This window comes from Mustela nigripes, chromosome 17 (genome assembly GCF_022355385.1).
Source record: "Mustela nigripes isolate SB6536 chromosome 17, MUSNIG.SB6536, whole genome shotgun sequence".
Classification (NCBI taxonomy): domain Eukaryota; kingdom Metazoa; phylum Chordata; class Mammalia; order Carnivora; family Mustelidae; genus Mustela; species Mustela nigripes.
The window spans coordinates 16,027,684-16,044,047 of NC_081573.1; the positions used below are offsets into that span (position 1 = coordinate 16,027,684).

The following is a 16,364-nucleotide window of genomic DNA, read 5'->3' on the forward strand; positions in this document are numbered from 1 at the left end:
GAAGAAAATTTCAGGAAATATGCTATCATGGGATTGATTCTTGGTTTACGGTTTAGTTCCCCATTATAAAGCAAATTTCAGGTGTGTAGATCTCCTATTTTTGAAGCTTTGGGAGATCCCAGGAAAAATATGAGTAGAGGAAAATAGGAATACAAATAGCTTTGATTGTGTTTATAAATGGGATCTGAAACAAAACAGATGAACTGCCGGATAAATAAAAGGGAGAGTGCAGAATGTACAAACAAAGTAAGAAAAAATGACAGAGGAAAAAAATAGGAAGTTAATTATAAAACTATTTTGTAGGACTCTATTAAAATAAGCTTTTACAAACTGCTTAACATAAATTTCTGGAAAATGCAAATTACCAAAACTGACCCTGTAAGAGGTAGAAAACCTGTATGAACCAACTTCCACAAAATAATGGAAAAATATGACAAAGCAATCCCATAAAAACAAATCCAAAAGGCCCACCGAGATCCACATGGGAATTTGAACATTTAGGGGACATTTGCTTTCATGATTTGCAAAAACGTTATAAATATAGAAAAAGAGAATTTCCCATTTTTGTGTGTGTAAAATGTAACAATACCAAAACATGAAAAAGATAACAAAAAAACAAACTACACACCAACTTCACTTATGAATATCAATGTAAAAATTCTACCTAAAACATCAAAATAACCCAGAAGGAAAAAAAAAGTGACTTCGAGAACATTAAATATGTTACATCATATTTGTGTAGGTTTTAAGGTACAGAAGTATGTTTTACTATTAGGAAAATCTATTTTACTGTTTTTTAACTATTTTACTATTTTTACTATCTATTTTACTATTAGAAAAATCTACTTCTAAAATCTAATCATTTTCAAAGATATTTTTAAAAATGATAAAACTAAACATCAATTTTCCACAATGAAACTTTCAAAAAATGGGAATACTTATTTAACTTGGGAAAAAGTACAGTGCAACTTCAACAGCACTATATTTAATAAGAAAAATCTACCCCCAGCCAAAAAAAGCCCAAAAAGGAAAAATCCCAAAGCACTGACATAATAAAAAGTACTATCAGCACTATTATTACAGTACTGTGTAGTGCCCTGAGAGACAAATCAGAGGTAGAAAATGTGGAAAGGAAAGGTAAGATTAACATTTTTGTCAAGAATAAAACAATTTACATGCAAGATCAAAAGTGAAAAATTATTATAAAAGTAAAATCATTAAATTCATTGTATTTTAGAAATTGTTTCAATAACATTCATAAATACAAAGAACTATTTAGAAAACATAACAAAAGACTATACTTATAATCACAACAAAAATATGAAAAAATATGGGAATTTAATAAGATCCCAAGATTTTCAGAAAATTAAAATGTGCACACAGATTTGATCAAATGGAAAGGTGCTACAGGTTGAATTGTGTGTACTGCAAAAAAGATATGTTGAAATCCTAACTCCCAGTACCTCAGAATGTGAAGTTAGTTGGAAAAAGGGTCACTGCAGATGCAATTAGTTAAAATGAGGTCATACCAGAGTAGGTAGCTCATAATCTGACTGGTGTTCTGACACAAAGGATGCAATGTGAACAGACAAACACAGGGAGAACAACATGTGAGAATAAAGACATAGGCTGGCCTTGTGCCATTGCAAGCCAAGGAATGTCTAGGGCTGCTAGAAGCTGAAAGAGGGAAGAAAGGATCCTTCCTCTATAGATTTCAGAGGGAGCATGGCCTGGCAACACCTTGATTTAGGATTTCTAGCCTCCAGAACTGTGAGAATAAATTCCTGTTATTCTAAGCCACCCAGTTTGTGGTACTTCATTATGGCAGCCCTAGGAAACTAAGAAAATCACATTGCTGGAAAAGAACATTCAACCACAAAAATGACGTTTATTCACAAGCTAACCTATCAATGTAATTTCATTAAAAATATTTGAAAATACAGGTTACATACAGCTCAAAGGAAAATGATGCTAGGGGTTACCACCTTAGGAAATGTGTAAGAGAAGAGCTATTTTTCAATATGTATCCTTTTGTACTTTAGAGCTTTTATACTATAAGCATGTATTATGTATTTTAAAAAGTAAGTAAAATTGTTCTGAGTACTGCACTAATAAAGTGAGAACAAACAATGGGCAGATAAAAACTCAATCAAAGGGTTGGAACATAAAATTGGAAGAGCCTACTTAGCATGACTGGATAGGGAGTAGGTAAGGTGAGCAGAAGGGAAAACAACGAGGGAGAAATTAAGCTTAAATATGGTATAATAAATACATGAATTTATTTCATCCAACCCAAAATCACACCAATGTAAGATAAAGAAAAACGCATAAACTAACAAAGACAATTTCTTGGAAGACCATTCTCTTAAAAAATGGAAGCAGAAATGCTGTCAAGTCAGGAACATGAGGCAGAGGATACAAAATAAAGGAACTGCCTCAAGCACAGAGTAACTACAAACCTACCTACTTACTGAAGGATAACATTCAGTTCCCTGTTGCTGCTTAGCTCCGAGGTTGGAAAATGGAGATTTTTCTCCCTCTCTGCCAGACTGATAATAAAGGAAGGGAAAATTCCTGTGCAACTGTAAAGCAGGTAAACTTAAGAGACTTGGTTGCACATTACACATGTAAAAGGGCAAAATACTAGCCTTTTGGGTAACTTAGGAGAAAAAGAGAAGTCCCATTAAGCAAATGATGTTGAAGGTCAGATTAGGCTGCCAAAGTACATCCAAAGAGAAATGAAAAAGAATTTGATTCCACAACAATAAAGGGCTTCAATATGAAAAACAGATGTATTCATATACAAGAATTGGTAAACTTTTTTCTTAACGTGTCAGATAGTAAATGTTTTAGGCTTTGTGGGTCATACAGTCTTTGATGCAACTATTCAAGTTTGCCATTATAATGTGAAAGCAATCCTACACAAGATGTAAATGACTGGGTGTGGCTATGTTTTAATAAAACTGTATTTTCAAAAATAAGAGGCAGGCTTACAAACCATAGTATAGTTTTCTGATGATCCCTGTTCTAGATCAGAGTACTCATTTTCTTTCCCTAACATTACCCTTTATTTAAAAAGCAAGTCAAGGAAGAACTAGCCTACCACTAAAAATGAGAAGGGGCTAAAACCAGATCTATAAGATGTATTACAAAAGAAAAAACGTAAAAGAAACATGATATAAAGAAAGCAGAAAAAAGGCACCAGCTAAAACAATTATGGCACACAGTAAATGAAAATGTTGGCTATTTCCACAAATGGCAAAGCTTAATGATAATAAATCTATAAATCAAGAGCTGAAAATATAAACAAATGAGGTGAAAATAAGAAAACAGAAAGGGATAGGTGAAAAAAATAAGTGGTAGAACCAAGGAAAGAAATAGAAGAGAAAAATAAAACCAAGCAAAATGAAGAATACCATGCAAATGTGGGGGGAAAGAGACTAGGTAGTACTTTTAGTATTGAAATTATGGTACAGTAGCCTCACAGTGAAGAATAAGCTAATGGTAAAACAAATTCTGATGCATCACTGGGCTTATATAAAGTAGCATAAATCTCCAAGACCACCACAACACACTCCACCAACCACACCTGAATACCATACACTAAAAAATGAATAAAACAAGTATTAGGCAAAATCAGGTCTGCAAGAGGGTTTTAGAAAGCAAGTGGGAAGATGAATTTGACTTGACTTCCTAGACAAATGAAAGCCTATTAAGTGAAGCATAAGCTTCGGGCCAGGAATAAGGAAAAGAAGATCAACTGAGGTTCCTACAAAAAGCCAGAATATTCAAAGAATGGTCAACTGGTCTTCACTTGGTAATGGCTGTTGGCATCTATCAGAAGCACATAGGAATCATCTTTGGAAGAATGCAACCCCAATTTAGGACAACAAGATTATTGCAAAAAGGTTTAAAAATGCTGAATTCACAATCAGCAGTCATCAAGCATGTGAAAAATCAAATACAATAAGCAAATCATTAAAACAATATATTTAAACCTGAGGACATAAAATATTAGAATTGTCAGATACAAAAAACAGAACAGCTACATAGAATATCTTGAAAAAAGCAAAGGATAAAAACACAAACATGAACAAGCCACAGAAATCAGGGGTGAGAAAGACATAGGAGAAAAAAAGCCAAAAAAAAAAGAAAAGCAAATGAGATAAAAGATGAATAGACACAGTTGAAGACGGAATGAGTAAATCTGAAGATATCTAAGGTAATTACTGAGAACTCAACACAGAAAGGGAGACACAAAATAGTAAAGGAAAAGAAAAAAAATATGAAGGAAAAAAGATCTAGCCTCTGTCTTTAGGAGTCCCAGAAGGAGATGTAGAGAGAATGAAGGAAGTCAATATCTGATGATGTTGGCTAAGAAATCTACAGCATTAAGGAAGACAAAAATAAGAGCATCATGGGAAATGTTATACTAATAGATTGGAAAATACAGATGAAATAGACTACCTTGGAACATCAGTGTATAGTAAAACTTTACAGATACAGAGCAAACAAGTATTTATGGAAATTAAGTTGTTCAACTCTGTAAAAATTAATTTGAAAACCAGAATTAAGTAGGTAATTTTCTAGAACAATATAACCTATTACCAAAAACTAATGCCAAAAGATACAAAACACCTATAGAGAACAGTATAAAGTAACAATGGATAAAAGCTGTCAAGAGCACTTTACCTCAATAACCCACAAGGTCCAAACAGGTGAACAAGTACGATAAACCAAAATTTTAAGGGAGTTATATGCTATTACAAGTACTCCAGAAGAAGGAGAAATGGCTTTAAATTCTAATTATAAACCAGTGTAACAATGCATCCAAAGCCTGAAAAAGTTTGAACAATTATTTAAATTCATAGTAAAAATGTAATAAGCATGAGTAATTACGAAGAAGTATGAAGACATAATTCACCTATATACATGAATGAAAAAATCATAGGATAATCTCTTGTAAGGAAAGATTATTTTAACTAAATGAACATTAAAAAAAAACTTAAGGTTCCAAAAGTACCTCAAAGAGGAATGTCCAACTGTGAAAAAATACTGGAAAAAGATACAAAAGATAAAAGGCTTCTCACATCAATATAGTCATATGAATTAAAAATTCAACAGATAAACAGGCAAAAGACATAGGCCATTTATAAAGAAATACAGAGCTTAAACATATGAAAACATCCTCGATTTCACTCATAATAAAGGAAATACAAATTCAAACAAAAATGAATTGTTTTTCACCTATCAAATTGGGAAACTTTTTAAAAATGCTAAGACTATGTCGGCAGAAATCCCTGGTAGAAATAAAAATGTAGTTTCTTTGGAGAGCAAAAAAAGACTTGGCACTATCTACTACCAAATTAGAAATATATGCACATATGTGTATATACATATTGCCTATATGTGTATGTATATGTATGTGGGTCTATGTGTGTGTATAAATACATGTGCAGACAACTGTGTGCACAAATACATGGCAAATGCAGCAGAAAAATAAAACTATGAGAAAAGTATCACTGACTTGAAAACTTACTGAGTAAAACAGCTGTAGCCATTACTGAAGTATGAAAGCAAAAGCTAAAAATACAGTGGGAAATGTAACTAAGTACAAAATAAAATACTAAGGCATTTATAATAGAAGGAAGAAAATAAAGTTTTTAACATAAATGTCAACAGTTTAGTTGAACAACTGGTTATGTGAATATGCGAATGCAAAATGAAAGAATCCTATGTAACAAAGTGGGCAGAGAGACTGAAGATGCTAGAAACAGAATGATTGTCAAAGTAAAGCTGGAAATGAATTAGGAAATGCTAACACACAGATAAAAAGGCCAACTAATCCTTTAAGTTCTGTGGAAAGAAGAATGTTATCTAGAAAAGACATCTTAGGTTAGTAAATTATTCACATAGACTATTATTACTTAAAAGTCTACAGTCTCTAGGAAAATATATTTGGAGAACATTTCAGAGGGGTCAACTAGTCATGGGTTAACCATTAAAGAGTTCTGGCCCCACCTCACCTGTCTGTTCCCTCCCTAACTAACCTGGATAGTGTCTCCTTAACACTTCTTCCTCCACCACCCAAGGCTCCTCTTCTTGCTCCAACTTGAAAATCACATCAGGTTTGGTAAATGGACAGCCTGTCAAGGGAAGTAACATAAGATTTGGGCATAAACACCAGGAACAAAAAAATCATTCAACATCTCAGAACACTAAAAAAAAAAAATTGTTTTAAATCATTCAAGAATTGACAGTGGCCCAGGGACCAGGCTTTCTGAAGGACAAGGACATGGTTTGTGGGGATGCTGCCCCTGAAACATAAGGGGGATGACCATTTGTTTTGAAAGCTGCAGCACATATATACATGTAAGCAAAGGCACCTCAAGGCGAAACCAGTCTAACATTTAAAGGTTCCACACATTTCAGAAATTTGGGGGAAAAGTATTTTACTCCCAGAATTTGAGTTATACAAGAAACTACCCTTACCCACTGTGATTAAGTTGTTATAGTTTTCTAGCATCACATTCCGGTACAGGTTCCTCTGAGCAGGATCCAACTGCTGCCACTCTTCCTGGGTGAAGTCAATAGCCACATCTTTGAATGTCACTGTTCCCTGTAACAACATACTCCTACTTAATCTGAAGTCATCCATTTTAAATGATGTAGAAAACATACTGAACCATGTTCTCAGAGTATCCAAAGGTAAGAGATTATTTAAAATTTTATGGGGTTTTGTTATTTTCTAAACAAACAACAACATAAAAAACCCAACATATTAATAACATTCTATCAGTCTGTGTTCATTCACAGAATCAGCAAGCATGTATGTTAAATACCTACCATAGGTTTAAAGAGATCTTCGGCACCAAATTATACTGAGTGTGGAAAATGGGAGGAATATAAAACTTTACTACTTGGGAACTCACTAGATGCTTGTGACTCATTAAGGTAGGCAAAGATGAAAACTGGATTTGGGTGGAAGCAGAAATAGGGAGAGAATGATATACACAATTTTGAAGTACAGTAGCAGCTGGATGTATTGTTCATTAGATCAAGAGAAATTTAGAAAAATGAGGATGTTTTGTTCATAAGCCTATAATAAGTGTATGCAGCCATGAAAATGGGAAAATGAGAAATGCTAACTTTGTTAGCAAACAACAGATAAATAAAAACAATTAAAAAAAGATTAACAAAGTTTTTTAAATGGTCTGAACCAGAATCACAACTAGAAGCATGAGAAAAGAGTATCAAGAAAGCTTTAGAGTAAGTTCAGAAATGAGGTACCAGTGACAAGTTTTATGAGAGCAATATGATTTGTATATAGAAATATAATGCAATCTTCCTAGTTAAAAACTATATCAAGAACTAATGATGGGGCGCCTGGGTGGCTCAGTGGGTTAAAGCTGCTGCCTTTGGCTCGGGTCATGATCTCAGGGTTCTGGGATCGAGTCCCGCATCGGGCTCTCTGCTCAACAGGGGGCCTGCTTCCCTTCCTCTCTCTGTGATCTCTTCCCTTCCTCTCTCCTACTGTGATCTCTCTCTGTCAAATAAATAAATAAAATCTTAAAAAAAAAAAAGAACTAATGATGTACTATACAGTGGCCAAATGAACATAATAAAAAATAATAATACCTGAATAATAATAAAATATAAAAATAATAATAAAAAACCTGAAATGTTCAAAAGATTAACAGAGGAAAAAAATCTTCAACAGCAACAGAACAAAGAGGTCTGTCCAAACTTGCTACCCTTTGAGGAATTTCTATGAGAGCTAATTCACAATCCATGTTTTTAAGAATTTATTTGTAGATCTAAAAGGACCCTATGAATATGAACATCTACTAACACAAAGGGTTCAGAGTAGGCTGTAGGATTGAAATCCTCTTTTGGAATCCTTTCTAATAAGTATCAAGACCTTTGAAATAAACAGGTTTAAGAAACCAAAGGCCATATGCCTGAATAAGATATCTCTCATTTGTTTCCCTGACTCAACAACTTGATTTCCATCTATGGACAAAAGTGCTTTTGTGGGAGCTGTCAGAGCACCATACACCAAGAGGCTAAGGAGGAGACTCGCCTACTCATGCTTGGGGTAACAGGCATTTAAGAGCTCAGCTCTAGGTGTGGATTTTGTAATGACCCATGAACCAATCTACCCCTCTTGGCTGAGGTCCTGGACCTTTGGAAAATACTGTCTTAGACAATCACCCATGAATAAGAGAACTTTTGTTCTCTTATGTCCCAGCATATTGCTGAGAGAAAAAAAAAATATGAGTTTGGACTTATCACAGGGGATAAGAAGAACAGTGTGATTTTACTCACATCACCTATCTCCCAAGGTAGCACAGTTTAGGACCATGAGGGATGTTCATGGCCAATGAACTTATCCATGGAGGAAAGTGAGAATGTATGAGTGAGCACTTGGTTTCCTAGCTGCGTGGGATAGAGCCAAAGTGGCTTATTTCTCTTTCACTGCATCCAGAGTACTTAATTCTGAGCTGCATGCCTGGAGGGTAGAATGAGTCTGGGAGAATAGCAGATAAAGAATCTCTTAAGGTATTAAAGGGATCCAGATCTTACTGTGTTGCAAACTCCACTAATTAGACTGCTCATGAGCTGCTCCATGTTTTTTGCCTACAGATCCCCCTCACCCGTGGGCACCCTCAGAGTTCTGCAGACCTCATCTCCACAAACTCCCACCCCACAGCAGAGATCCAGTCTGAATGCAGGCAAGGAAGAGACCAGAAACGTGAGTTTTAGTGCTGCCTTTGGAAAAACAAGGAGGCTGTCAGCAAGCAACCTAGTGTGCTGTAGGATGAAGAGAAGGTAGACAAGCTTAAGAATTCTGCTACAAGAAAAAGCAAGAACAGTGGGGCAGGTGTATTAATAGAAGTTCTAAGAAAGCCTCAGAATCCCTAGCAGTGCTGATGAAAGTTATTTCTTTCCTTCAGGAGAGAAATTAACTACTTTCAAGTAGTTAATGACTGGAGGATGTGAGAGCTACTTCAGATGTGAAGATAGCAAGGCAGAAACTTCAAGGAATATGAAGAAAATCAAGGAAACATGATACTGCCAAAGGATCACAATAATCTATCAGTAACTGATCTCAAAGACATGGAAATGTGATTTTCCCAGTAAATATTTCAAAGTAGCTGTTTTAAGGAAACCCAAAGAGCTACAAAAAACACAGAAACATATATTGATATTAGGAAAACAGACATGAACAAAATCAAAATTTCTCAGAGAAATCATAAAAAAGAACCAAACATTCTGGAGCAGAAGAATATAATAAATGAAACAAAAATGCACTAAAGAGCATCAACAACACAAAGGATTAAGCAGAAGAAAGAATCTGTGAGTTAGAAGACAGAACTATAAATTATCTGTTCAGAGAAGAAAAAAAGAGTGAAGTCTACATGAATCATGGTGCATCATCAAACAAAACTATATTCACATTATGAAAATCTCAGAATGTGAAGACTGAGAAAAAAAGGCAGAAAGCCTATTTAAAGAAATAATGCCTGAAAACTTCCAAATCTGGAGATTGTATTATCTAAGTTCATAAAGCTCACAACTCTTGAGATCAAGAGCTGAAGCATACTCTACTGACAGAGCCAACCAGGTACCCACCACTGTATACTTTAAACTAACACAATATTATATGTAAATTATATCTCAATAAAGCTGAAAAATATTTTTTTAAAAAGCAAAGTGCCAAAGTTTTAAGATCCTGAAATTCAGGGAGTTCTTGGGAATTCCCTTTAATGGGGTTAATCACCAACCTAAGCTTGAACAAAGCACCTGGTTAAGAAGTAGGGCCGAGGAGAAAACACAATGCAGAAAGCTGGTCCTAGCATAATAGTTTCACTAATCACATAGAAGGACAGAACCATGTAAGATGAATTCTTGATAATACTGCCTCAGCCTCATATTTCTCCTAAGATGGATCAATAAACTAGTAAATAAAATTTAAAAACAAACACCACAGATTTGGCAAGAAAATCCTAACTGCACCCAACTCAAGAGTGAGAGAATTCAAAAAGAAATAATTAAATCATCTTGAAAATACTGAATATAATTTTGCAAATGTGAAAATAGCCTAAAAATGAGAAATCTAGACCTTATATACATAAATCTCCAGATTTAAGTTTCTATTTTATTTATTTATTTGTCAGACAGAGGATGCAGGACTTGAACCCAGGGCCCTGGGATCATGACCTCAGCTGAAGGCAGACACTTAACTGAGTCCCCCAGGCGACCCTAAAAGTTGATGTTTTAAACATAAATAATGGGGGCGCCTGGGTGGCTCAGTGGGTTAAAGCCTCTGCCTTCGGCTCAGGTCATGATCTCAGGGTCCTGGGATCGAGTCCCGCATCGGGCTCTCTGCTCAGTGGGGAGCCTGCTTCCTCCTCTCTCTCTGCCTGCCTCTCTGCCTACTTGAGATCTGTCAAATAAATAAATAAAATCTTAAAAAAAAAAAAACATAAATAATGAAGCAGGCAAACACTAACCCTATCTACCCTGCTAGCACTGCCTGCCCCAACCCGACATCCCCCTGCCAACCTTCCCCACCCAACTCATCCACCTCAGTAGGCATTCCTCTAAAGCAGCTCCTACCTCCTTACCCTTGGCAGGTAGCCTTGGACAGAAATGTGCCACTCCCAATGGATTCCTGCTCTGGGGAGGAGGACCGATAACAGCACACACCAGTGCACATGCAGTTCCTGAAGCAGGGTCTCTTACATGAAGCAGGGTCTCTTAGTTGGTTGTACAGGGAGCAAACCCTGCCCTTCAGTGCACCTGCAGCTGTGACAGAGAGGCTAATTGTAGACAGGTAGGCTAAAAGTTTGCCCTACCCACCAATAAGCACATGTTGGTGGTAGCCAGGCCCCCTCCACAACTCAGGGAGCAAATTCTGCTCAATATGCCCACAAAAAGCAAAGCAGGGAGTGCCTTGGTGGCTCAGTCAGTTAAGTGTCTCCCTGCTCAAGCCTGCTTCTCTCTCCCTCTACCACATCCCGTTTGTGCTTTCTCTCTCCCTGTCAAATAATTAAAAAAAAAAAAAAAAAAAAAGCAAATCGGGTCATTGCAGCTGGCTTGGCTGAAGGCAAATACAGTTCAGGCACAAGAGGAGGGAGCATGAAACCTACACAGGGGACACCAGTGGAGTACCTGGTTCTGGTCACCAGTAGGGATTGCATTACATGGAACCACAGGACCTCTTCTACATAAGCCTCAACTTTCAAGACCAGGAGATGTAGCTCACCTACATAGTACACAAAAAACATACACAGAAAATCAGACAAAAGGAGATAGAAGAGTATGTCCCAAATGGAAGTACAAGACAAAATCAGAGTTAAAAAGCTAAACTAAATGGAGATAAGAAATATGCCTGAAAAAGAATTCAAAGTAATGATCATAAAGATTCTGACAGGACATGAGAAAAGAGTGGATGAACTCAGAATTCAGCAAAGGCATAGAAAATATGAAAAAGAACCAATCAGAGCTGAAGAATTCAACAACTGATATAAAAAAATACTAGAGGACATTAACAGATTAGAGGATGCAGAAGAATGGATCAGTGATCTGGAAGAAATGAAATGAAATGAATGCAAAATAAAAATAATGAGGAGGAGGAGGAAGTGGAAGAGGAGGAGAAAAAGAAAAGAAGAAAAGTGAAGAAGAAAGATATAAGAAAGAAGCAGATGCAGAAGAAGAATAGGTTAAGGGAACTCTGCAACGTCATTAAGAGAAATAACATTTGTATTACAGATATCTGAGAAGGAATGGGGGTAGGGCAGAAAACTTCAAAGAAATAATAGCTGAAAACTTCCCTACTGTGGGGAAGGAAACAGCCATGTCCAGGAGCTGCAGAGAGCCCCAAACAAGATGACCCCAAGTAGGTCCACACCAAGACACACAATTACAATGGAAAAAACCTGATACAGAGAGAAGTTTAAAGCAGCAAAAGACAAGAAAAGTTACATAACAAGGGAAACCTCAGAAAGTTATTAGATGATTTTTCAGCAGAAACTTTGCAGGCCACAAGAAAGTGGCAAGAAATATTCAAAGTGCTGAAAGGGAAAAACCTACAACCAAGAATACTCTATCCAGCAAGGTTATCATTCAGAATAAAAAGAGAGATAAAGAGTTTCCCAGACCAAAAAAAAAAAAAAAAAAAAAAAAAAAGAAAGAAAGTTAAAGGAGCTCATCACCATTAAACCATCTCTATAAGAAATGTTAACAAGAAATCTTTAAGTGGGAAAAAAAGGCTAAAACTAGGGGTAAGGAAATTATCTAAGAAAAAAATTCACACGTAAAAGCAAATGTATAATAAAGGTAGTAGATTAATCACTTAAAAGGCCAGTACAGAAACTAAAACGTAAAAGTAGCAACATTGATTATATCTATGAAAGTTAGTCAAGGGACACAAAAGTAAAAGATGTAAAATATGACATCATTATATATATAAAATGTCGAGGCAGAGTAAACACTCAGATCTTTTAGAATGTGTTCAAACTTAAGCAACAACTTAATATACACTGCTATACACAAAAGATGTTATATATGAACCTAAAGATAACCACTAATCAAAAATCTATAATACATACACAAAAACTAAAGGGAAAAGACCCCAAGAATAAGACCAAGAAAAACCCCATCAAACCACACAGGAAGAGATCTATTTAAGAAAAAACAGAAGATCTAAAAGTAAGAAAACAACAAAATGGTAATAAGTACATACCTATCAATAATCCTTTAAATGTAATGACTAAATACTCCAATCAGAAGACACAAGGTACTAAATGGATAAAAAACCCAATACCTATCTATATGCTATCTATAACAGATTCACTTCAGACCTAAGGAAACACAGAGATGGAAAATGAACAGATGAAAAAACATATGCCAGGATACCAATACTTATATAAACAGAACAGACTTAAAAAAAGACTAGCAAGAGACAAATAAGGGTACTGCATAATGATAAAGGGATAAATGCAAGTGGAGGATATAACAATTATAAATATCTACATACCCAATACATATATAAAAGACATTAACAGACATAGAGAAATTGAAATTGATAATAATACAGTAGTATTAAAAGGCTGTAACAACCCACTTAAACCAATGGATAGATCAATCAAACAAAAAATCAACAAGGAAACAGTGGCTCTGAATGACACATTAGACAAGATGGACCTGACAGATACATACAGAACATTACTTCCCCAAACAGCAGAATACACATTATGTTCAAGGGGGCATGAAAAATTCTCCAGGACAGATAATATTTAGACATCAAAAGAAGTCTCAATAAATATAAGAAGACTGAAATCACATAAAGCATCTTTTCTACCTCAATATGAAATGAAAACAGAAGAAAAAAACTGGGAAAAACAAACACATGGAGGCTAAACAACAGGTTATTAAACAACCAATGGGTCAAAAAAGAAGCCAATGAGGAAATTTAAAAATATATGGAGACAAATGAAAATGAAAACACTGCAGTCCAAAATTTGCGGGATTTTGAAAAAGCTGTTAGAAAAGAGTTTATTGTGATACCAGGCCTACGTTAAGAAACAAAATTCTCAAACAATCTAACCTTATACCTAGGAGTTTGGAAAACCACAACAAATGAAACCTAAAGCCAGCAGAAGAAAGGAAATGATAAAGATCAGAACAAAAATAAAGGATATAGAAACTAAAAGAACAACAGGAAAGATAATTGAAACCAGGAGCTGGGTCATTGAAAAAATTAATAAAATTGATAAACCTCTAGCTAAATTTACCACAGAAATCACAAATACATAAAATCACAAACCAGGGAGGAAAAATAACAATGAACACCACAGAAATACATATAATTATAGGAGAATTATTATGAAGACTATATGCCAACAAATTGGAGAACCTGGAAGAAATGGATAAATTCCTCCAACATATAAACTACCAAAACTAAAACAGGAAGAAATAGAAAACCTGGATAGTAAAACAAAAACAAAAACAAAAACAGCAAAGAAGTCGAATCAGTAATCAAAAACTCCCAACAAAGTCCAGGGCCACATGCCTTCAGAGGTGAATTCTACTAAACATTTATTTTTTTTTAAGAGTTTATTTATTTATTTGAGAGAGACAGTGAGAGAGAGCATGAGCGAGGAGGTCAGAGAGAGAAGCAGACTCCCCGTGGAGCTGGGAGCCTGATGCGAGACTCGATCCCAGGACTCCAGGATCATGACCTGAGCCGAAGGCAGTTGTCCAACCAACTGAGCCACCCAGGCATCCCTCTACCAAACATTTAAAGAAGAGTTAATACCTATTCCTCTCAAACTATCCCAAAAAGTAGAAGAAGGAGGAAAACTTTCAAATTCATTATATGAGGCCAGCATTACCCTGAATCAGATAAAGTCATCATTAAAAAAGAGAACTACAGGCCAATATCCCTGATGAACATAGATGCAAAAATTCTCAACAAAATACAAGCAAACCAAATCCAACAATACATTTAAGGTATCATTCATCATGATGAAGTGGGAACCATTCCTGGGTTGCAAGGGCAGTTCAATATTCACTAATCAATCAACATGATACATCACATTAATAAAAGAAGGCTAAGAACCACATGATCATTTCAGTACATGCTGAAAAAGCATCTGAACCAAGTATAGCATCTATTCACTAAACCCACTCAACAAAGTAGGATTAAAGGGAATATACCTCAGCATAATAAAAGGCCACACATGAAAAACCCACAATACCCTAAATGAGTAAAAACTCAGAGCTTTTTCCTGTACTGTCAGGAATAAGACAGGGATGTCCACTCTCACCACTTTTATTTAACATATTACTGGAAGTCTATGAGACAACAAAAAGAAATAAAAGGCATCCAAACTGGTATGGAAGAAGTAAAACTTTCACTATTTATAGATGACATGATACTACATAGAGAAAACCCAAAGACCACCAAAAAACTGCAGGAACTGATAAACGAATTCAGCAAAACCACAGGATACAAAATCAATCAGAAATCTGTTGCATTTCTATACTCCAACAGTGAAGCAGCAGAAAGAGAAATCAAGGAACCAACCCTACTTACAAATTCACAAAAACAGTAAAATACCTGAGAATAAACCTAACCAAAGAGGTAAATGACCTGTACTCTGAAAACTATAAAACAATGATGAAAGAAACTGAAGAGGACACAAAGAAATAGATATTCAATGCTCACGGACTGGAAGAACAAATATTGTTAAAATGTCTATATTCCCCAAGTCAGTCCAAATATTTAAGGCAATCCCTAGCAAAATATCAACAGCATTTTTCACAGAACTGGAACAAACAATCCTAAAATTTGTATAGAACCATGAAAGACCCAGAATAGACCCAGTTTTGTTTTGAAAACAAAAGCAAAGTTGGAGGCATCACAATTCTGGAGTTCAAGGTTTATTACAAATCTATAATAATCTTGTCTGTTTCCACAGTTTGGTGATTGTGGACATTGCTGCTATGAACATTGGAGTAACATATGGCCCTTCTTTTCACTACATCTGTATCTTTGGCATTGAGCATAAACAATGAACACTGAACAAGAAACACTGAAAAAATAAAATTAAATTAAAAAAAAAAACCCAAAGCTGTAATAATCAAAACAGTATGGTACTGACACAAGAACAGACAATGGAATGGCTCAGTGGAACACAAGACTCAGAAATGAACCCACAATTATATGGTCAATCTTTGACAAAGCAGGAAAGAATATCCAATAGTTAAGACAGTCTTTTCAACACATGGTGTTGGGAAAACTGGACATCAAAATGCAAAATGAAAATACTAATTCAAAAAGATATATGCAGGAGCACCTGGGTGGCTCAGTGGGTTAAGCCTCTGCCTTCAGCTCAGATCATGATTTCAGGATCCTGGGATTGGTTTCAGGGTCCTGGGATCAAGCCCCACATCAGGCTCTCTGCTCAGCAGGGAGCTGCTTCCCCTGCCCTCTGCCTGCTGCTCTGCCTGCCTGTGATCTCTCTGTCTGTCAAATAAATAAAATCTTTTAAAAAAATGTATGCACCCCTGTGTTTACTGCAGTCTTCTTTATAATAGCCAAGATACCAGAGTCCGCTGATAGATGAATAGATTTAAAATTGTAATATATATACAAACATACATGATGGAATATTAATCAGCCATAAAAAATGAGATCTCGCCATTTGCAAAAATATAGAAGCATCCAGAGGGTATTAGTGAAATAAGCCAGAGAAGGAAAGACAAATATCAGCTGATTTCACCTTTATATGAAATCTAAAATACAAAACAAATAAACATACCAAAAAAACACCCACGACCCCACAAAATAC

General features: G+C 35.5%; 1 protein-coding gene across 1 annotated transcript in view; it reads right to left on the reverse strand.

Moving 5' to 3' along the window:
* The window catches only part of ZNF569 (zinc finger protein 569), a 49,827-nt gene that overhangs the window by 3,131 nt on the left and 30,332 nt on the right, over positions 1-16,364 (reverse strand). The window contains exons 4-5 of the mRNA XM_059382869.1: positions 6,493-6,619; positions 6,051-6,146 (exon numbers count right to left, since the gene is read on the reverse strand). Of these exons, the coding sequence (XP_059238852.1) occupies positions 6,051-6,146; positions 6,493-6,619 (223 nt within the window). The remainder of the gene's footprint in view (positions 1-6,050; positions 6,147-6,492; positions 6,620-16,364) is intronic.